This window comes from Tachysurus vachellii, chromosome 1 (genome assembly GCF_030014155.1).
Source record: "Tachysurus vachellii isolate PV-2020 chromosome 1, HZAU_Pvac_v1, whole genome shotgun sequence".
Lineage (NCBI taxonomy): Eukaryota > Metazoa > Chordata > Actinopteri > Siluriformes > Bagridae > Tachysurus > Tachysurus vachellii.
In genome coordinates this window covers 32,848,811-32,872,904 of record NC_083460.1, presented here as the reverse complement: position 1 = coordinate 32,872,904, position 24,094 = coordinate 32,848,811, and the positions used below count along the sequence as shown (strand labels likewise).

The following is a 24,094-nucleotide window of genomic DNA, read 5'->3' as shown; positions in this document are numbered from 1 at the left end:
CACCCCACCAAGCCATTCATCATTCAAGATGGATGCCTTTAATACAGGGCTGGGGTGATACTCTCCCAAAGTTTAATAGAGAATCTTTTTTCTTGTCAATTTTTTCTCCAAAAAACAAACAAATGAACAAACAAACAAAAAAGCTATCCTTGGAAGAAGGGAGACACAGACTCAAAGGCTTCCTGCATCCCTTCATCATATTCACTGATCACAAAAACCTCAAATTTCTGAAAACTGCTAAACAATTCAATTATAGCCAAGCCAGATGAGCCTGATTCTTCACAAATTAAATTCTTCACATTCTAACCAGACACCAAGAATGGCAAAGTTAATGCTCTGTCCTGCATGTACCCAACCATGCCAATATAACTAGACCAGCAACCCACTGTATCTGAATTATGTTTCATGAACATATTTGTCTATTTAACACATTTAGCTCTTTAATAACATTGTTTTTTTTTTTTTATCGGTATGGATGGCAGTTTTGCAACCATTAATAATAATAGTGGTAAGCTACCGCACCATTGACAAATTCTACTTTTAATTAGATATCATTATGTAACAACCTTACTAAATCCATTCTTTAAAGAGATTAAGAGCTTCGTTTAAGAGATTGTCAGTGGATCACCAGATACCTGACAGGCAGGAAACAGGTGAGACTGGGAGGTGTCACCTCCAGCATTTGAACAATGGCGCTCCTCAGGGATGTGTTCTCTCCCCACTGCTATTCTCCCTCTACACTATTGACTGCACTTCAAGTGACCAAACTGTTAAACTCCTGAAATTTGCAGATGATACTATGCTCATCGGTCTCATACAGGATAAGTACCAAGTACTTGAATGTTAAAACGTATGCAAATTAATAATTTAAGTTGAGCAATACTGTTTTCTTCCTGAATTAAAAAGGTTGTATAATATGTGATATATGCACAGCACTATAGGAAAAACAGAACAATTAATGGGTTTATTTACAAATTTATTACATAGTTACAAATGACTGCAAGGGAGAAACTGATAAAAATTTGGATTATTCCAAAACTGCCTGGCAAAACTGAAGTGCTGCTAAATATATATTCCAGCCAAAAGTCTGTGAAGGTCCTTTGGGGTCTACAGTTTCTCTGAGTGACTGGATTTGTTCAGTGGTCAAGGGACATTCAGCTGTAGACACAACACTAGAGTGTGCAGCGATGGTCAGGCCACTGCTCTCCTAGTCTATATGCGCTATGCTTAGTCCCTGCAGACAGAAAAATAGTAAAGCATGTAACATGAGGCAATGCAATTATTCATTGTACTGAATTAATTTTTAATTTTGGTTCAGGCTGCATGACATGCAAAGATTATTCACATTTCTTGGCCTTGTCTATCAAAATATACTGTAGAACTAATGTACCTCTATCAGGTTCAGGTACAGGATGGTGAATGCTCCCCAACACCTGTAACTGGTTAGGGGTCTGTTTGTATTGGGTGCTTGTCGAAGGTGTTGCGAAAAAGGTTGAGATCATCTTTAAATAAGCTTTAAATACATAGTGGCAGCAGAACAGATGAGTAAGGTCAGAAATATTAAGCTGTCCAGCTTCTTCATCATAGTACACAATGGTCACTGATGTCCAGACATCTCTCCATAACCTCTATATCCTGAAGAGAAATTTATCAATTAAATTAAATTCAAACCCAAAAAGCAGAAATATGCTAAATCAATGAATCAGTAAAAATCTAAAATTAAAACTCATTGTAGACAAAAGACATAAGACAAAGCTAAAAATAAATCATTTTGAAAACTGACTCCTCAAAGCAAGTTTAGACATTCTCACCGTTGATTGTGGACGTTCTTTGTCTATGTCCAAATTTTCGATGCCCTGGTCACTGCGTAAGAACACAATTGAAGGTTGTTTTCTGCAAAACTGTATAATCACAATCTTTATATAAATCACAGCTTTTACCATATACTTATTCCATGCTGCTTACATGTACATGGGAGTAATCGCCAAATGTCCACGGAAGGAAAGCCAAACGTCTCTACAGATTCTTGAAAAAATTTAAAAGGCAGTTGCAGCAAGGTTGTTAGATGCAGCACCAAGGTACATTATCTATTGGAATTAAGAATAAATTATATGCTGGATTGTAAATTAATACATTATGCATCTAAAATTAAATTAAAGTTAACATTATCTCTCGTGAGAAGCCATCTACACCTCCAAAGATGACTATATTGTAGCCAAAACAAGAGACACACAATTCACACAGTTGTTTCCAGTAGCACATTTTATCACAGCAACCTGAAATAACCGAATTAACAATACTGACAAACTTAACGAATTAATTGATGTTTGGTGTCAATGTGCATTATTGACCTAGGGCTTGACACCGATTAGGTCCTCCGTACAACGCAGCCCAGTTGTGTCAATCGAGACATAACTCCCACTGTATCAACCTGATGCATTGTGGCTCTGACCCATTCAATCTGCACTTGGTGTCCTCATGCCTTTAACGCTGCTCTCACCATTCTGTATCCACAATGAGGCATGTGTTGCTTTACATATATAACACAAGCATCTAACACTTCGTCTGGGAGCCTGCTATCCATTCGTCTGAATACAGCGATGTGTGCTTACTCCAAGCCTGTGGGCAATGGTTTTGGAATAGAACAGTTCACGTCTAGGAGATATGAAATGTAATTTGAAGATATTATAAAACTTGGTCAATCTTTTGCCGCTCGCTCCTGCAGAATAGTCACAGTGGCGTCTCTCTGTCTAACAGGTTTTGTTGAATTAGTCTGAGCAGTTCTGTGATCCCTTTTAAAACATCCTCTGGGAGAGCAACTACATAATAAATAGCACTTAAATAGACAAGTTCTTGACCAATCGTGAGCGAAGTCTTTCAAATATAAAATCCAAAAGCAAATGCTGAAATTCAAACACAACACGTTAAAGTCATTAGGTCGGTCTCACTGATCAAATAAATGAAGTGAATGTAAAATGACACCATGCAAAAGTACATAGTCATAACTTTTACTTACCGCTTGCTCCATTTTGGCAAATCCGTTATCATCATTGCCTTTTACTACCTGTTGCTTTGGTCTTCGTCAACCCCTGCTAGCACCACCTGCTGGTGAGGTGGAGAAGCAGCAGGTGGCATTCATGCATCATGCATGCAACTAGTGTTAATTTTGTCACCTATTTTTAATTTAGTCTTAGTCTTAGTCTTGTGCCAAATGTCCTTGTTAGTTTTAGTCATATTTAGTCATTCACATATCTTTTTTTGTTAGTCAAGTTTTAGTCGACTAAAAGTCTCGTCATTGTAGTCTAGTTTTAGTCAAAAGAAAACTCAAGGTATCTTAGTCAAGTTTTAGTCGACTAAAAGTCTTTTAATTTTAGTCTAGTTTTAGTAAAAAAAATTGTAGTCTTTTTTAAAATAACACATTATTACTGAGATTATTACTGATAAACATTTCAGTAAAAAAAGTGTTTCACATCTCAAACATTGGTTAAATGTCATAATTACCTGACAAAATACACTTGTTGAATGATTTTTGTTGAATGCAAATGTTAAACTTGTCTGGTTTTCAATTTCTGATTTAGGAGACACATTCACAAATGATTAACCTGTTCTGAAGAGTATTTTATTTTAACCAACACAATTCAAAAGCTGAGGCCCAACAGACTCCGACTGACAAGTTACAAAAGTTTTTAAAACTGTTTTGGTTGTCTTGCGTCTCATGTTTCTGTTCAAATCAGAAATAAAATATATATACTCAGAAAAACTGAAAAGAATAGGCCTACTTTACTGTGGGCCTAAAATACAACCTATTTACAGTCCGCGAATCACAAAAGTATCAGTGAGAAGTTGAGAACACTCGTTTAAACAGTGCATACACTCAAACTTGACTGCACATCACATTTTTTACTTTATTGATACTGCTTTTAATCGTAATGCAAAGACCGTTCATCGGGACATAAGCTGTCATGTACAATAAAAGAGCCTGCGCAGCGACAGGAAATATAATTTAACACAAAAAACCTGCCGAGACGGTGGACTTGAGCTCAGGAGGTTTTTTTTGAGCGGTGTGTGGATGAATTCTTTCTCGCACACACTAAACAGCGCGAAGCCGCGAACTCGTTGTGAATATTTTAAAGGCTTAACAGCTGATGAAAAAGCAGAGACAATTGTAGACGAAAATGAAGAGAGATTTTATCTTAGTTTTTATTTTATACAAAACATTTTCGTCTCATCTTTTTTCGTCAACAATAATGCATGTTAATTTAGTCTTAGTCAGCGTTTTTGGACAGTGGTGCAGTCTTGTCATCGTCTCGTCTTAGTCATGAAAAAAAAGGTTGTTGAAGAACATATTTCGTCTCGTCTCGTCTGACGAAATTAACACTACATGCAACTGCTTCTCTTGTGATTCCCAGATGTAAGACCTAGAATTTCTTGTCAAATTTTTGTCGCAGAATTTTTGAAAGTATTTTTTGAATTTTTGAAAATATTTGAAGCGAAATTAAATGGACAGAGAATTTTTTGGAAGGGCAAATTTTTTAACAATGAAATTGAGTTTGAAATGTTTTTTTTTTTTTTTTTAAATGCACAGCTTAATTATACAACCATGTTGAATTGCAGCCAATTAAAATGCAAGCACTGTTGATGCAATGCATTTTAGTTAGTTAGTGCTATTTAACACATTTATTTGCTTCAAACGTATTAGGCATTATTATAATTACATAGAGAGTGCCATTGAGCTTGTCTCTACACTAAATACAGTTCTCTCTCTCTCTCTCTCTCTCTCTCTCTCTCTCTCTCTCTCTCTCTCTCTCGGTATATACAGTGTATATATATATATATATATATATATATATATATATATATATATATATATATATATATATATATATGAAATATAAACATGAATAAACACTGATGAGAGTTTGAAACACTTTATATAAAATCTAAAATAATAATTTCTCAATTTCTAGAAGAGTCAGATTTTAACATCTGTAATTCCCTCCATCAGTATTATATTCCAAACAAACTTCAGAATTCTACATCAAAAACTCAAAAAGATTAATTTTTGTTGATCAGTAAGACTGATTCATAAACTTTATGTTTATGATGAGACATACAATGTGTGTGAATAAAATAAAGACAAAGAATTTCTTACCTTACAATGAAGTTAAAACCTGATCATTAATTCAGCGAGACCTCAGAGAATGAGTCACTTCACTGAGGAGAAATAAATCCCACTGTCTGTTAAAGAACACCTCTCTCTCTCTCTCTCTCTCTCTCTCTCTCTCTCTCTCACACACACACACACACACACACACTCACACACACACACACACAAAAGCCTGAATAAAGGAGCACAGAGCTTCTCTCACTCTCTGTCATACTTGCGTTTTCTTTGTCTATTCACATTTACTCTGTATATATTAATAGTACTAATAGTTACTTATTTCAGTCTTTTATGAGGCATTCTCTCTCTAAGCTTTTTCATTTGAATGAATGAATGAATGAATGAATGAATTTATTACAGAAATCAGACCATGTAAACTCACAAGTTGTAAAATTCACATTTAACAGAGTGATCATTAATCACACACTGCTTTCCATGTCTCTCTTTATTCCTGTATATGTGTGAAATTGGAACACACACGCACACACACACACACACTCACACACACAAAATGCTGTGTTAATTAAAATCCTCACACACGCCAGTGCCTCTGATTAATTCTGTGTAATTATTGCAATGTCTAATCAAACTCCAGTTAATCTGAGTTAGGGGCCTCAAGTGAAATGAGAACTCTCCATCACACACACATGCACACACATACCAGATGTGTATCCCAATCAGTTGCCATGACCACATACAAGAGCATCATCATTATCATCATAATCATCCGTTGTGGTGAATTTAGACAAAACCTCTGTAAGTTTTAATGAAAGGTCTGTGGATTAGTTAGATAATATCACATGGTTGCTAAGATATGCACTCACTTTTTTTCCATCAAATTCATTTGTTGAACCATCACATAAATAAAAAAGAAGAGAAACACCTCACACTCATAATGAGGTGGTTTATATCACGCTAAACTCCAAAACAGATAAAAATATAATTGTGTAACGTCGGGAAACAGAGCGGACCCAAACGCAGGATAGCATAAATCAAAATAGGGTTTAATAACTGAAAACATGAAACAGGACGCAGACTAGACAGGACAAATCACAGTAGATGCCGCCACATGAGGACCCAGCGGGATAGCAGCTACTTGGACCGGCTGACTGGGAGTACTTTTTTCGTGTTTGGTTTTTTTTTTTCCCCCCCTCTGGACTTGGCGCGTTTGGCGACGTGGGTCCGCATTTTTTCGGTGAGGGGCGTCGCCTCGCTTTTGGTTTTTTCGCGGGGGCGCCGCCTCACTTCCTGGTTGCGGGCCATGTCGCCAGCCCAAGGTTTGTTTTGTTTTTTCAGTGTCCTGTGTCATCACTCCGCACTTTCCGGTGGGGGGCGTCGCTTCACTTTTGGTTTCCGTGGAGGACGTCGCCCCACTTTCTGTCCGCGGGGGGTGTCGCAGGCCTGTGTTTTTTCCTGTTTTTGGACTTCTCTGTTTTGTGGAGGATTTATTTTTTTTCCCTCCCGCCCTCCCTTTCCTGGACTTTGGGGGTGGATCTGGCCGGGGTGCGTCTGGGGTTGTGCTCGGCCCTTCAGCTCGGCTGTGGACGTCGCTCGGCCCTTCAGCTCGGCTGTGGACGTCGCTCGGCCCTTCAGCTCGGCTGTGGACGTCGTTCGGCCCTTCAGCTCGGCTGTGGACGTCGCTCGGCCCTTCAGCTCGGCTGTGGACGTCGCTCGGCCCTTCAGCTCGGCTGTGGACATCGCTCGGCCCTCTCTGGCTGCGCCGCCGTGTGCCTTGCTCCCCCCACCTGCCTCGCCGTGTGCCTTGCTCCCCCCACCTGCCTCGCCGTGTGCCTTGCTCCCCCCACCTGCCTCGCCGTGTGCCTTGCTCCCCCCTCCTGCCTCGCCGTGTGCCTTGCTCCCCCCATCTGCCTCGCCGTGTGCCTTGCTCCCCCCTCCCGGGCCCGTCGGGACTGCCTGGACGGATTGGCGCGTCGGGAGCCGCGCCTTGGGGGGGGCTCTGTAAGGACTCTGCCCGGACTCTGGCCACGTGCATCTGTTTATTTTTCTCGTCACGTGTCTGCCCCGCCTTCGTCTGCTCCTCCCTGTCATCACACCTGATCCTTATTGTGTCATTGTCTTCTTGTATTTAACTGTGCCACGTTGCTTCGTGCAGCGCGGCATCTACTGTGATTTGTCCTGTCTAGTCTGCGTCCTGTTTCATGTTTTCAGTTATTAAACCCTATTTTGATTTATGCTATCCTGCGTTTGGGTCCGCTCTGTTTCCCGTCGTTACAAATTGACTATGTTTGCAGCCCAGAAAATGAATTTATTTTGTTTACTGTGGTACTTGATCTTCCTCCTATTCACATATGTATGATAAGCACCAGTCAGCTGTAATTTGACTAAGTAACTGAATTTCACAAAATGTTCATTGAATTTGTGTCTAAGTGAAATAAATGTTATTTGTAAGTCATGAACTCTGAATAAGTAAACTGTATATTTGTGGGAAAATGGTTCAGTGTGTAAGTGTGTAAATCAGTGTGTACTGAACAGTGCAGCTTAAACACATGTCAGAAATCAGAGGAATAAAAACATTCCTGTGTTTTTGTGTGTTCCACTCTCTCATCATTATAGTCTCAAACTCTTCAATCTCTACAGTAATGTTCACTAACACACACAGTCAAGACGCCAGGACACACACACACACCAAAAAAAAAAAAAAAAAAAAGGTCATAAATGTTACAGAGTTGAGTTATTTACAAAGTGTAAAGTGGAATTTTTTTTTTACAGAAATCAGTTTATTCAGTTACATTGTCATTTATTTAAACAGTAAACAAATTGTGGTTAATATGCTTCAGATCGTAGTATAATACTGTTGAAATCAAAAGAAAAAGATTCTCATCCACATTTCAGAAACACAAATAAATTTATATCAGTTCTCAATTACCCACCCTGGCACAGCGACACCCAAAGAGGTCCATGCTCTCCTACCCAGGCCTACAATTGCCCACCCAGGCCCACAATCACCTGCCCAGGCTTACACTTGCCCACCCAGACCCACAATCACCTGCCCAGGCTTACACTTGCCCACCCAGATCCGCAATCACCTTCCCATGCTTACACTTGCCCAGCCAGGCCCACACTTGCCCACTCAGGCCAAAATGCACCCGTGAATAAGGAGTGCGGACTGGTGTAGTGTGATTATTAGCGTGAGCAGCTGGTTTAGAGTTCATCCTAGGGTAACAAGTTAGCATCTAGACTTGGATTAGCATTGGCCTCTCACTAGCAAGGCACTGACAGACACTGACAGAATCATGGCCAAAATGTAAACTGTAAGATTCATCTTTATCAATGTTAATTAAATCTGTCTTGCAAAATTAAGCAGGAATTTATCAAATTATTACTATCAGTGTGAATGGTCATAGTTAGTATTATTTTTATGGCTAGCAGTAAATTTGATGTTTAGCATTAGTGTAATATTAGCAGTTGCAGTTAATTAATGCTGTGCTTAGAAGTGATTGTTTAGCTTTTTAGGGATTAGGGTAAGAATTTACAATTAGCATTTAGATATTAGCAGCACCTTCAAACCACACTTTCTCCACTTCCTCTTTCCCTTTTTCCCACAGAAGCTGGAGGAGTCTAGTTCCATTTTTAGTTGTGATCATCAGGTACTCTTCGTTTTCTGGTTGCTGGAGAACCGCAGAACGTGCACAAACCAGCGACTGAGAAAACCGACTCAGCACCAGAGTATACAAAGCATCTCTTTCATCAGAGTTCAGAGGAAAAATGCTCTCAAACCCAGCGATGACTGGACCTATAACCTCCAGCGGATTCCGGCTTTGGAGCATTATGTACATTATTGTGATCGCCAGCTCAAAAACAAAATAACCGCTGCTCATATGACCAAAGTCCAGAATGCCGCTGATCTTGTAGCACGATGGTCCGTCCTGCTTCACAAGGATGTTGTGATCATTCAAATCTCCATGATTTATACCTGCAACACAACAGAACATTTCATTATACTATACCTCGTTAGGAAGAGAGTCATGTTTGTATATTTCAGAATATATTATAAATGAAGTTCAGAATGTATTACAGCTATTTTTCAGTTATAAAACAGGCTAAATAGAGGTTATAACCCCAGTGTAAGTTACCCATACATCCTTATGCTAATGTACCCCAGCTCCTGACTCACACTTGCGGAAGGAGGGGAGTTTCGGTACCACTTGGTTTCGGTACTGATCAATAACTCCTCTAATGATTAGCTGCATTGGATCTCCATCCATCACATGGAGATAATCATCTATCAGAGGAACGCAGGACAAACTCCAGATGAAGTTCTCTCTCTGAAGAGCACCAAGGTTCTCATGCTCCATCTTTATTAAAAAAATAAATAAGGAATAGCAGTTTTTGTACTGTACTTGAAGATACAAATATTCCATAATCACACTTGATACGTTTGATTTAATTTTCCTTTTTTTGTGTGTGTGTGTCACTTATCTGTTCTTTCTGTTTTTCTCAGATGGATTTTCTTCCATTCTATAATAATTGCTTATATTAATAAATTTCATTGTAAAAATACAAATAAACCAAGTTGTTAAAGTGACATCTTACCATCAGTAAAATCTTGTCCAGCATGGCACCCATTTTTCCCGTTTCATACAGTAGCTGTGGCGTACAGGTGATTTTGGTCATTGGAGTACCAGGCAGGTACGCGAGCAAACGCACCAGATATTTCTGAAGGCCATATCCACAATCTATGGATCAATGAGGGCAAATCACAACAAACTATTACATCGTCACTAGAACAACAAGTTTTCCTTTACTCTTCCTGTGTGTATAACAAGAAAAACATAACAACTTAATAATGTGTATACTTCCGTAGATAGTAATTTGCAAATACTGACAATGACAAAGTCATCTTTGGTGGGGCATCCAAAAGTGCAAAAACTGACCATGATCTCTGTGTGTGAGGGGAGTACTCTCTCACTCTTTCTCCGTATTTTATAAGGAAACTAAAGGAACGCACAGAATAAAGAGTTCAGAAGGTAAGTATGTCATACCTAACTCTTCCAGACTCATCATCTTCCCTGTGACAGTGCATAGAGCCTTCTGTGCAGGAAGTCCATTCTGCAGCAAGAAGTTCATGCTGTGTGTCTGCAACTCGAGTAGTTTCATATTCTCACTATCTGTAGAGTTCATGACCTTCAACACAAAGTCACCAGCATCCACACACACCACATGGAAGTTCTGATCATCGTAACTGGGCAGAGGATGTATGGTAGATACAGTTAGCCCAAAAAGACGTGCAGTCAATTCTGTCACCTGGGAGTGGCTCAGGTTCGGTTTGGATGCTTTCTTTACTGACATTTCTGTAAGAGGAATTACATGAGGGAACATTTGCATCAGACCCACAGGCAATTTAGCTCAAATAAATACCAGAGAACACCCTTGACAAGAGCTCATTTTTTAAACAGCTGATCAATTGAAGGTTAAGGGCCTTGAAAACAGATGAACCCTGTAATTTGCTCATTCAGTTCTTGCATTAACATGTCAAAAAACATTAAATGTTTAATCTACAAAGAGGCACAAAGCAACAAACCTGCCCACTAGTTAAAGCGTTATAGAGTCAAAAGAGATTTACTGGTAAACACCAGGTGTTTCTATGGTCAAAGGGGCTGTTTTTAGGAGAATTCACACTTTTCATGATGTATTGCCTCTAATCTATAAACCAGTTTGATTAAAACATGACACATCGCACATCTACTCCACAAGCTGACAGATGCACTGAAATCATCTAAAGCTTTAATGCAGTGTGTGTGTGTGTGTGTGTGGATGTGTGTGCGTATAATTGTTATGTGCTTTTACAGTATTCTGTTTGTCAGTCTAGGGAGAAAGAACAAGAACAACCTGTGGCCTTCCTCAGGTGATAACTCAAAGAGATACATCTTCAGTAACCAGAGGTGTCAAGTAACGAAGTACAAATACTTCGTTACCTTACTTAAGTATAAATTTTGAGTATCTATACTTTAATAGAGTAATCATTTTTAGTAGACTTTTTACTTCTACTCCTTACATTTTCACGCAATTATCTGTACTTTCTACTCCTTACATTTTAAAAATAGCCTCGTTACTCCTATTTCATTCCAGCTTGTCATCATTCAAAAAAAAAAAAAGCAAGATAAAGATAAATCGCGCCATCTGGATAGAGTGAATTTGATTGTGGTTGGATGAGAAGTATAAACATATACCATTCCGACACCCAATTGGTTTGTACGCTATCCATCGCACCTGCACATGACAAAAATCATGTCACACTTCAGTTATCCAACGCTGGACATAGCAGACTGAGCCCCCACCCCCAAGTGGCAGGGGTGGGCGTTTCTGGAGGTCTTGGAAAAACGCCCTCTTTCAAAAAAAAAAAATAAAAATAAAAAAAATAGCATACTTACATGGCTGCCAACTTTTGAGTTCAGCTTAGAGTGAGATTTTTGGGGCGGGGCTTTGGTTAGGGGGAGGGGTTTATGGAGGGGCGGGGCTTGGTGTGGAAAAAAATACAAACACAAAATCCTTGCATTAGCAGAAGTGTATTAAGTATATACTGATTGTCAAAGTATTTGGTATCTGTACAGAATTTATTGGGAGATTTACATTACATTTAATTTTCACAAACATTTTACAGAAATAGGATTAACATGTTCACAGATTAACACATGCTCTATTGTAAGTGCTGGTGGCTGATTTTGCAGACTTAATCATTGATTGGGATGTCGTTGACTTGACATTCTGTTCTTAGAAAACAATAATTAACATTAACTACTAGGCATGTCCAGATATTTGTCATCTGGAAATGCTTTTGTACTGTTTTTTATGATAAAATTATGTAAAATAACTGCTCAGTGCTGCAAAACAAACATCTCTGCTAATGCTAACTTAATTCTATATAAACTATATAACAGCATAGGCCTATTAGTTACTAACCTAAACTGGACTTAAGTAAAGTTGGCCGCATATTCACAGATTGGAGTTTCCCGAGTCAATAACTGAGCTAAACGCTCTTATTACACAACTAACACCTCTTTTCTATTGTAGTAATGTAGAGAGGCAGCTACAACCCAATTTTCCTCAATATCTGCTTTTCTCGTTGGTGGACAAAATACATAAGTCTCTATGTGCGGACGACTGAGAGACAGATTCCCATGGACCATCTGCAAAGTGCAAAACCCGAAAAGCGAATACTAAAAAAACAGTCAATAACTTCACTGTAATACACTGTACTGTCACCAGCTCACACATCACTGATGTGCCACTGTACTGTCACCACTGATACTACAACACTTACTTGGCGGAAATGTCTTTTGTTAATTTTTGTTTAAATTTTTTTACATTTTTTATGATTTTTCATAATAAGAAAAATCAATAACACGGCTATTATGGAAATTATATTTAGTAACTTCACTGTAATACACTGTACTGTCACCAAACTCAGATCACACATCACTGATGTCCTGATAGTTATAATACAACACTTACTTGGGGGAAATTACTTTTTTGTATAATTTTTATGATTTTTCATTAAAAAAATCAAAAACTTCACTGTAATACACTGTAACTATCAGGACATCAGTGTGAGATTTGGGTCAATTGCGTGAGTCTCACGCTGAATGCGTGAGAGTTGGGAGCCATGACTAAGGATAGTCATGATCATGTCTGTGTATGAGAGTGCACATGCCTGTATGGGGCCCTTGTATGAGTCCTTGTAAAGAGGTAATAGACCCAAATATTCCAAATGCTGATTAAAATGATTTTACTGCTAATTTTCATTATTGTCATGTAATTGTCATGCCAGCAGCTGCTTTTCCTAAAACAGCTTTAAAGGCTGTAAACCCAGCAGTTGGATGTATACCTGGGGTGCCCAGGAGACACAGTAGAGGTACTGAAGTCCACAAAGGTGGTTCATCCACAAAAGCAGCTGGTTCTCAAAGTTCTTCAGGCCAAGAAGAGCATGCATTGGCTCAAAGAATTTTGAGAATCAGCTGCTTTTGTGGATGAACAAAGCCTATTAGTACAGTAACTCTTTGTCGCATGTTGTTTAAGTCCAATGTGTTTGTTTTAATAAAGGTTATTGATGACATGCCTCTGAAGTTTGACTTTTTGCACCATTACAATACTTATAGCCAACTAGTCATATCTTCCGCTCCATTTAACACAGCTCAGTAGTACACATATATGGTTCTTTAATGCATTTGCATTGTATTAAAATGCATTCTTTTTCAATGGGCATATACAGTACTGTATGCGGCTGAAACAGGTATCCTAGTTCATCCAAATTTTTCAACATTATCATTTTAATATAACATTACAGTCATTATGGCATTTAGAAATATGTTTTTTGAGGAGGTGGGGTAGTGCACAATAGACCCCTGTGGCACAGCCTAAGCTTTTGTACTTAATGGCATTTTTTTCCTTGCATTACTTTTACTTTTATACTTTTAAAGTAGTTTTGAAACCAGTACTTTTACACTTTTAAAGTAGTTTTGAAACCAGTACTTTTACTTGAGTAAAAAGCTCGAGTTGATACTTCAACTTCTACAGAAGTCTTTTTAAACCCTAGTATCTATACTTCTACCTGAGTAATGAATGTGAATACTTCTGACACCACTGTCAGTAACCAAAGAGGGTGCATGGACACCCACATATATACACACATATATACACACACACCAACACACACACCTGGGGTACAAAAGAGAACTGAAACAATAGAATTTGCCTCTTTGCTGTGTATAATTTATACTACCACCTACTGTAAGTCTAAATGTATTTTATACATCTAGATCAAAACTGCCACCACAGTTTATAGGTGACTATGTGAATATTCAAAGCATTATATTATTCAATTATTTATATTATATATCTTATTATTTCTAGTTCTCAGTATAAACAGTGTATTAATATAAACATGTACTGTATAAACACTGATGAAAGTTTGAAACAATATTACTTTCCTTTTATTAAAAAAAGGATCATTTAGCCTTGTTTTGTGCTTATGATATCCTCTTAACATTGAATGCAAATACACACACAAGGAACAGCAACATTTGATTTAATTTAATCCTTCATTTGATCAAGTTCAGGTATAACTTACATAAAACCTAAAATAATAATTTCTCAATTTCTAGAGAGTCAGATTTTAACATCTGTAATTCCCTCCATCAGTATTATATTCCAAACAAACTTCAGAATTCTACATCAAAAACTCAAAAAGATTGTATAAATATAAAATAATTATTGTGTTGATCAGTAAGACTGATTCATAAACTTTATGTTTATGATGAGACATAAAATGTGTGTGAATAAAATAAAGGCAAAGATTTTCTTACCTTACAATGAAGTTAAAACCTGATCATTAATTCAGCGAGACGTCACTTCACTGAGGAGAAATAAATCCCACTGTCTGAAGAACACCTCTCTCTCTCTCTCTCTCTCACACACACACACACACACACACTCATACACAAAAGCCTGAACTAAGTTGTCTTTTTCTATTCAAATTTACTCTGTATATATGAATAGTATTAATACTGTAGTTGCTTATTTCAGTCTTTTTTCTTTCATAAACTGAAAGAGTGAATGAATGAATAAATGAATGAATGAATAAATTTATTACAGAAATCAGACCATGTAAACTCACAAGTTGTAAAATTCACATTTAACAGAGTGATCATTAATCACACACTGCTTTCCATGTCTCTCTTTATTCCTGTATATGTGTGAAATTGGAACACACATACACACACACACAAAATGCTGCGTTAATTAAAATCCTCACACACGCCAGAGCCTCAGATTAATTCTGTGTAATTATTGCAATGTCTAATCAAACTCCAGTTAATCTGAGTTAGGGGCCTCAAGTGAAATGAGAACTCTCCATCACACACACATGCACACACATACCAGATCTGCATCCCAATCAGTTGCCATGACCACATACAAGAGCATCATCATCATCAGTTGAGGTGAATTTAGACAAAACCTCCAAGTTTTAATGAAAGGTCTGTGGATTAGTTAGATAATATCACATGGTTGCTAAGATGCCAATCAACCTACCATGCATGTCTTTGGACCGGGTGAGGAAACCGGAGTACCCGGAGGAAACTCCTGAGGCACGGGGAGAACATGCAAACTCCACACACACAAGGCGGAGGTGGGAATCGAACCCCGACCCTGGAAGTGTGAGGCAAACATGCTAACCACTAAGCCACCAAACTCTTCAATGCCCTACAGTAATGTTTACTAACACACTCAGTCAAGACACCAGGTGTCAATTTAACACACTCATCCTTTTTTTATTTACAGAAATCAGTTTATTCAGTTACATTGTAATTTAATTAAAGAGTAAACAAATTGTGGTTAATATTCATCAGATCGTAGTATAATACTGTTGAAATCAAAAGAAAAGGATTCCCATTCACATTTTAAAAACACAAATACATTCATATCAGCTCTCAATTACCCATCCTGGCACAAAGACACCCAAAATAGGTCCTTGCTCTGATACCCAGGCTTACACTCACCCACCCAGGCCCACAATCAAGTCCAAATGCAGCCATGAATAAGGAGTGCAGACTGCTGTAGTGTAATTATTAGTGAGAGTCATTGACAGAATCATGGCCTAAATGTCAACTGTAAGATTCATCTTTATCAATGTTAATCAAATCTGTCTCGCAAAATTAAGCAGGAATCTGTAAATTATTAATATCAGTGTAAACAGTCATGGGTAGCATTGTATTTTATGGCTAGCGGTAAATTCGAGGTTTAGCATTAGTGTAATATTAGCAGTTGCAGTTAATGAAGGCCATCCTTAAAAATATTTTGGTTTGCAGTAACAGTTTTAAAAAAAAAAAAAAAAAAAAAAAAAAGTACAATTTTGGTGATGGTGATTATGTAGGTATGAATTTAAACAAATTAGCATATCGTGACGTCACTGACTGGATCTTCAACCCGTGCCTTTGGTCAAACACACCATTCACATTTCTGTTGTAAAAAGAGAAACATTGTGCAGAAGTATTATTTGCTGTTATGCGTGTCCCCCCGAAGCTGCAGTTGGTGTGTGACACCAAAAAAAAAAAAAAAAAAAAAACCTGGACACGCTCTGAGAGAAGGCCGTTAAAATCAATTTCCTGTTTTCGTTTTCGAAACTTGTGTTGGTAACGCAATTTTACAGCCGGCAAGTCTTGCATTTGTATTAGTTGTTTGAAGAGTAAAAAAAAAATAAATAAAAATTGAGTCAGTCCTAAAGAATATTTTTAAGGATGGCCTAATGCTGTGCTTTGAAGTGATTGTTTAGCTTTTTAGGGATTAGGGTAAGAATTTACAATTAGCATTTAGATATTAGCAGCACCTTCAAACCACGCTTTCTCCACTTCCTCTTTCCCTTTTTCCCACAGAAGCTGGAGGAGTCTAGTTCCGTTTTTTGCTGTGATCATCAGGTACTCTTCGTTTTCTGGTTGCTGGAGAACCGCAGAACGTGCATAAACCAGCGACTGAGAAAACCGACTCAGCACCAGAGTATACAAAGCATCTCTTTCATCAGAGTTCAGAGGAAAAATGCTCTCAAACCCAGTGATGACTTGACCCCCAACCTCCAGCGGATTCCGGCTCTCGATCATCATGTACATTATTGTGATCGCCAGCTCAAAAACAAAATAACCGCTGCTCATATCACCAAAGTCCAGAATGCCGCTGATCCTGTAGCACGATGGTCCGTCCTGCTTCACAAGGATGTTGTGATCATTCAAATCTCCATGATTTATACCTGCAACACAACAGAACATTTCATTATACCATCGCTCATTAGGAAGAGAGTCATGTTTGTACATTTCAGAATATATATATATATATATATATATATATATATATAAAAATGAAGTTCAGAATGTATTACAGCTATTTTTCAGTTATAAAACAGGCTAAATAGAGGTTATAACCCCAGTATAAGTTACCCCTACATCCTAATGCCAATGTACCCCAGCTCCTGACTCACACTTGCGGAAGGAGGGGAGTTTCGGTATCACTTGGTTTCGGTACTGATCAAGAACTCCTCTAATGATTAGCTGCATTGGATCTCCATCCATCACATGGAGATAATCATTTATCAGAGGAACGCAGGACAAACTCCAGATGAAGTTCTCCCTCTGAAGAGCACCGAGGTTCTCATGCTCCATCTTTATTAAAAAAATAAAAGTTCTTTCTGTTTTTCTCAGATGGATTTTCTTCCATTCTATAATAATTGCTTATATTAATAAATTTCATTGTTAAAATACAAATAAACCAAGTTGTTAAAGTGACATCTTACCGACAGTAAAATCTTGTCCAGCATGGCACCCATTTTTCCCGTTTCATACAGTAGCTGTGGCGTACAGGTGATTTTGGCCATTGGAGTTCCAGGCAGGTACGTCAGCAGACGCACCAGATATTTCTGAAGGCCATATCCACAATCTATGGATCAATCAGGGCAAATCACATCAAATCATAACATCGTCACAGGAACAACAAGTTTTCCTTTATTCTTCCTGTGTGTATAACAAGAAAAACATAACTGCAAATACTGACAATGCCAAAGTAATCTTTGGTGGGGCATCCATGAGTGCAAAAACTGACCATGATCTCTGTGTGTGAGGAGAGTACGCAGAGCGTGCAAGCCTAGTGCTTAATGCATAGTGATATCACAATGAATTAAAAAGACTCACCCACCAATCAAAACACTCTGAGCTGAACTGAACAGAGGTCATTTACTTGTTAGAAGGCTGAACAGAGCTCATTTACAGTACTTGTTGGCTTGAATGGCTATGTTCCCTATTCCCTGTGCGATTTCAGACATTAGAATGGTTTGTTTGAGGGTTTGACACCTCCAGACCAACAAGCACACCGAGTTAGGGAAAGGGAACTGGAAGCTGTGACCATATAATGAAACTAAAGGAACGCACAGAATGAAGAGTTCAGAAGGTGAGTACCTAACTCTTCCAGACTCATCATCTTCCCTGTGACAGTGCATAGAGCCTTCTGTGCAGGAAGTCCATTCTGCTGCAAGAGGTTCATGCTGTGTGTCTGCACCTCGAGTAGTTTCATATTCTCACTATCTGTAGAGTTCATGACCTTCAACACAAAGTCACCAGCATCCACACACACCACATGGAAGTTCTGATCATCGTAACTGGGCAGAGGATGTATGGTAGATACAGTTAGCCCAAAAAGACGTGCAGTCAATTCTGTCACCTGGGAGTGGCTCAGGTTCGGTTTGGATGCTTTCTTTACTGACATTGCTGTAAGAGGAATTACATAAGAACATTTGCATCAGACCCACAGGCAATTTAGATCAAATAAAAACCAGCCAATACCGTTTTTTAAACAGCTGAGAAACTGAGGGTTAAGGGCCTTGCTTAGGGGCCCAGGAGTTTTGCACACACAAAACATACAGTATCTCACAGAAGTGAGTACACCCCTCCCATTTGTGTACATTTTTTATTTTAATCTTTCATGTGACAGCTACAATGTAAAAGTAGTGAGTGTACCGCTTGAATAACAGTGTAAATTTGCTGTCCCCTCAAAAGAACTCAAACACACAGACATTAATATCTAAACCACTGGCCACAAAAGTGAGTACAACCCTAAGTGAAAATGTCCAAATTGTGTCCAAAGTGTAAATATTTTGTGTGGCTATATTTTGAGAGGGTCATGCTCTACTTCAGTATGTCACAGTACTGTACATGTTGGCATTCATGGTTCCCTCAAGGAACTGTAGCTCCCCAGTGCTGGCAGCACTCCTGCAGCCACAGACTATGACACTCCCACCATCATGTTTGCCTGTAGGCAAGACACACTTGCCTTTGTACTCCTCACCTGGTTGCTGCCGCACACGCTTGACACCATCTGAACCAAATAAGTTTCTTAGTCTCATCAGACAACAGGAGATGGTTCCAGTAATCCATGTCCTTAGTTCCCTTGTCTTCAGCAAACAGTTTGCATGCTTTCTCATGCATCATCTTTAGAAGAGGCTTCCTTCTGGGATGACAGCCATGCAGACCAATTTGATGCAGTGTGCTGCATATGGTCTGAGCACTGACAGGCTGACCTCACACCCCTTCACACCTCTGCAGCAATGCTGGCAGCATTCATACAGTACGTCTATTTCCCAAACACAACCTCTGGATATGACGCTGGCCACATGCATTCAACTTCTTTGGTCAATCATGGCGAGTCCTGTTCTGAGTGGAACCTGTCCTGTTAAACCACTGTATTGTCTTGACCACCGTGCTGCAGCTGAGTTTCAGGGTCTTGGCAATCTTCATATATCCTGCATCTTTATGTAGAGCAACAATTTAACACACCTGCTCCCTAATCACACCTGAGATCTGGTAACACTAACTAGTCACATGACACGAAAATGGATAATTGGGCCCAATTTTGACCTTTTCACTTGGGTGTATTCACTTTTGTGGCCAGCGGTTTAGACAATAATGGCTGTGTTGAGTTAATTTGAGGGGACATCAAAGTTACACTGTTATACAAGCTGTACACTCACTACTTTACATTACATTGTAAAATATTGTATTGTTAAAGCAAATTTTTTTTAAACCGTTTAAACAACAGAGAGGCACAAAGCAACAAACCTGAGTGAGCGGTGTTTCTTTAACTTTGTATGGTTGTAGCTATTACAAATTGAGAAAAATGACAATACAAAAACAACAACAAAAATAAATATAGCTGCAAGCAGCGATACTGGGGTCAAGCCAATCAGATGCGCTCAGAACATGTCGCTGATGAACCATACCAAGTTTCGTAGCGATATGGAATTGCATTGGTAAAATACTGAACTTAACGTGAAAATTCAAAATGTGTGTGTGTGTAAGTGTGAGTGAGTGTGTGTAAGTGTGAGTGTGTGTGTAACTGTGAGTGTGTGTATGTGAGTGTGTATGTGAGTGTGTGTGAGTGTGTAACTGTGAGTGTGTGTATGTGAGTGTGCAAGTGTGTATGTGAGTGTGTGAGTATGTGAGTGTGCGAGTGAGTATGAGAGTGTGCGAGTGTGAGTAAGTGTGCGAGTGTGAGTGAGGTGTGTAAATGTGTGTGTAAGTGTGTGTGTGTTCCTCGTATGTGAAAACATACTTGGCAATAAAGACCTTTCTGATTCTGATTCTGATGTTGCAAGAATTTTGCCTCTAGGCCTTACGATTCAGCACAAAATTGGTTTTTTGGACTGTTGGTGGCGCTAGAGGGTTTGAGCTAGACACACCAAAGTTGCTATAGTAACTTGTAAGACTGGCCTCTACATGTGTGCCAAATTTCATAACTTTCCTACGCACGGTTCTATGGGCTGCCATTGACTTCATTGGCGGAAGAGGAATAATAATAATAATAATAATAATAATAATAATAATAATAATAATAATAATAATAATAATAATAATAAAACTAACGATAACAATAGGTGTCTACGCCCCTTCGGGGCTTGACCCCTTAAAAACAACAACATGGAAAAACGGAAAAGTTCACGTTAAAGTGCAGTTTTCGGGAGCGCGCACAGTTCATATTAAAACTAGAGAGAATTTCTAAACTATTGCTTACCTTCGGTTAAAAATCAAGTGTGTGAAGTGTTTACTGTGATCCTGTTGTTTCGGTTGCACAGTGTAAATATGCGTGTCTTGTGTTGACGTATAATTTGCGTAATGTCCTGCGAAAAGAAATAACTGGGTTGCCAATTCGGGATATTTGGCTCTACGTATTCAAAACACACACGCATATAAACAGTCACAAAGGTCTAAACAGTCTTGCAGTAAGATATAAACTTCCAGTGCAGCACTCTGTTAACTCAGTCAACTTGTACGTAAACTGTATGTACAGTCAGAATATACAGAATCATGAAAAAGTGTGATTTCTGTGACTTTGCCATGGATATTGGTGCCAAAAACACATTTATATTTCGATTTGCACATTTATTCACTGTACATACAATTGCCTTTTTTATCCACTGTACATACAACTGCCTTTATTATCCACTGTACATACAACTGCCTTTATTATCCACTGTACATACAACTGCCTTTATTATCCACTGTACATACAACTGCCTTTTTATCCACTGTACATACAATTGCCTTTTTTATCCACTGTACATACCAATTGCCTTTTTTATCCACTGTACATACAACTGCCTTTATTATCCACTGTACATACAACTGCCTTTATTATCCACTGTACATACAATTGCCTTTTTTATCCACTGTACATACAATTGGCTTTTTTATCCACTGTACATACCAATTGCCTTTTTTATCCACTGTACATACAACTGCCTTTATTATCCACTGTACATACAACTGCCTTTATTATCCACTGTACATACAACTGCCTTTATTATCCACTGTACATACAATTGCCTTTTTATCCACTGTACATTCAACTGCATTTATTATATACTGTATGTGTTCATGCCTTATCAATGCCATTCTGTTTTTACATTGTGGAGCTTCTGTACTAGAACAAATTCCTCGTATGTGAAAACATACTTGGCAATAAAGACCTTTCTGATTCTGATTCTGATTCTGAAAAAAGCTGGTTTAAGTATCTCAAAGAGCTGCTAGGATATATTATCCTGGGTGTATACATCTTGTTGATAAGATGGAGGAAAGAGGAAATTGCTAGATTGGTTCGAGTTGCCAATAGAAAGAATATAGTAGAAAGGCTGACAGGTTTCACACCTGTCAGCCAAGAACATGAATCTGAGTCTACCATATGCACAGATTTACTGGTAAAAGACCAAGTGATTCTAATCAAGTCAAATGGGCTGTTTTAGGAGAATTCACACTTTTCATGATGTATTGACTCTATAAACCAATGTGATGAAAACATGACATACTGCCAGAGGTGGGTAGTAACATATATATATATATATATATATATATATATATATATATATATATATATATATATATATATATATATATATATATATATATAATATATATATATATATATATATATATATATATATATATATATATATATATATATATATTTCAACCTGTGTTTTATATTAGCAGAATAAAGAGACTTTTAAGGACAGGTGTGTGAAAGCTCTCCAAGTAGTTTGAAAATCAGGGTTTTTGCTTCATATCAATCAGATGAGAAGTAACTAGTAACTAACTACTTGAGTAGTTTTTTCATCAGATACTTTTTTACTCTTACTCAAGTAACTATTAAGATTGTTACTTTTACTCTTACTTGAGTAAATTTTCCATAAGTACTTGTACTTTTACTTGAGTACAGATTTTGGATACTCTACCCACCTCTGCATACTGCACAGCCTGACAGATGCACTGGAATCATCTAAAGCTTTAATGCAGTGTGTGTGTGTGTGTGTGTGTGTGTGTGTGTGTGTGTGTGTGTGTGTGTGTGTGTGTGTAAGAGAGAGAGAGGTGAGGTGAGGTAAGTTTATAGGTGAATATGTGAATATTTAAAGCAGCACAGGTGGAAATGAATCATTGAGTGGGAGATGGAAATGAAGCAATGAGTCATTTTATGTAAGTGATACATAAATGATATGTAAATCACACATTTAAGAAATGATGAGCTGAATAAAAATGATGTCTGCTTATAGACTAATTATTTTTTTTTATAATTTACATTATTATTTGTTTCTTCAGTGAATAATGAGATAGCATGCCTCAGTATGTTCACAAAGTGAAAATATCTGAACTGACTAAAGTTTCAGTGATTAAATTCTGTATATGTTTTATATTGTTGGTATAAACATTCTCAGCCAATCAGAAAGCACCATACTGATTGATACTGATTAGAATATTTTCTGTTCTATTTTGCTATAACTGAGGAAATACATACTATTTTTGTTGTTGACTCCACTTTCTGACAGCTGAACAAAAAATGTTTAATATCTTTAGATTCTCTAAAGGAAAATGTAGAAATACAGACTTAAGGTTCAGTAACAGTCTGAATCTGTCTTTCCTCAATAATCTCATTTTTTTTCTCTTCAAGCTTGTTGTTGATTTTATTCAGCAGGTCATTCAGTGTGGCTGCCTGGAGAAAAACACACCTGATATTTTCCCTCTAGTTAATATTTATATGTCTGACATGAACTTGAACCTGCTAATAAAATTATACATGGAACATAAAAACTGCAGCACTAAAAACACTGCAATAAGGAAACATGAAGAATGTGACCTTTTTATTCTAAACCTTTTGCCATTAAAATCCCTCCTTAAAACTGAGTTTAAGAGTAATTAAAAAAAAATAAAAATTTTAGCCTCTGTCTTTCTGTACTAAAATGTTAAACTGGAAACACATCATACATACATCTTTCCTGAATTTGAAACCAAGACATCATTTTGACCTAACTAGCCATAAAATGATAACCCCTGCTAATCCTTCACTCTAAACCACATCCTAATTTCTAGCATTACTGTAGTGATAGCCGCTAATCCATTAAGAGTTAAAAGTAATGTTTATATAAAGATAAAGATATCTCTCATTCTAATGCTATACCCTAATTTAATCTCTTATCCTTAACTCTAATGCTGTCCCAAACTGCTAACCACTAGCGTACAATATAACTGCTAACTGCGTTAAATTAGACATTCACAGCATGTATTGCTATTGTAGTATCATTTTTGTGGTTTTATGTTAGACTGCAGTAGGTCTTAGACTTTGCTGTGAACAGAGTTATTATTGTTATCAGTACTGAGTCAGAAATCTGCAGGAACAACATTCAGCACAGGTCGAAGTCTAAAGTATGACTTTGTAGAAACACTAAAGTGAAACTTTACTGTTAAATATTCTAAACATTAACATCTCAGACAGCTTGGTCTAAGCAAGGTTAACATTAGTGATAATACACTGAGGGCAGCATTAGTGATAATGCCCTAACGTACTGGCTGATGCAGGGGAGTCCAGTCTGATCCAAAGTACAGGATTTCA

The 24,094-nt window shown here is 37.8% G+C and overlaps 2 protein-coding genes across 5 annotated transcripts; both read right to left on the bottom strand.

The window, feature by feature from the left end:
• Positions 1-7,925: 7,925 nt before the first annotated feature.
• Positions 7,926-15,304, bottom strand: LOC132855010 (hydroxylysine kinase-like). 4 transcript variants are annotated; one of them, XM_060883742.1, is made up of 6 exons: positions 15,215-15,304; positions 14,488-14,537; positions 10,168-10,476; positions 9,719-9,861; positions 9,300-9,480; positions 7,926-9,098 (listed from the first exon to the last, which is right to left on the bottom strand). In XM_060883742.1, the coding sequence occupies exons 3-6, from the start codon at positions 10,472-10,474 to the stop codon at positions 8,668-8,670; spliced, it is 1,062 nt and encodes a 353-aa protein (XP_060739725.1). In that variant the 5' UTR covers positions 10,475-10,476; positions 14,488-14,537; positions 15,215-15,304; the 3' UTR covers positions 7,926-8,667. The 4 variants fall into 4 exon arrangements, with proteins under 4 accessions (XP_060739725.1, XP_060739712.1, XP_060739720.1 ...); XM_060883729.1 differs by having other exon boundaries at positions 13,011-15,304; XM_060883737.1 differs by lacking the exons at positions 14,488-14,537; positions 15,215-15,304 and adding an exon at positions 11,557-13,002.
• Positions 15,305-15,428: 124 nt separating this feature from the next.
• On the bottom strand, positions 15,429-20,879 carry hykk.2 (hydroxylysine kinase, tandem duplicate 2). Its single transcript, XM_060883752.1, has 5 exons — positions 20,729-20,879; positions 18,121-18,429; positions 17,463-17,605; positions 17,151-17,331; positions 15,429-16,922 (listed from the first exon to the last, which is right to left on the bottom strand). The coding sequence occupies exons 2-5, from the start codon at positions 18,425-18,427 to the stop codon at positions 16,492-16,494; spliced, it is 1,062 nt and encodes a 353-aa protein (XP_060739735.1). The 5' UTR covers positions 18,428-18,429; positions 20,729-20,879; the 3' UTR covers positions 15,429-16,491.
• Positions 20,880-24,094: the final 3,215 nt, after the last annotated feature.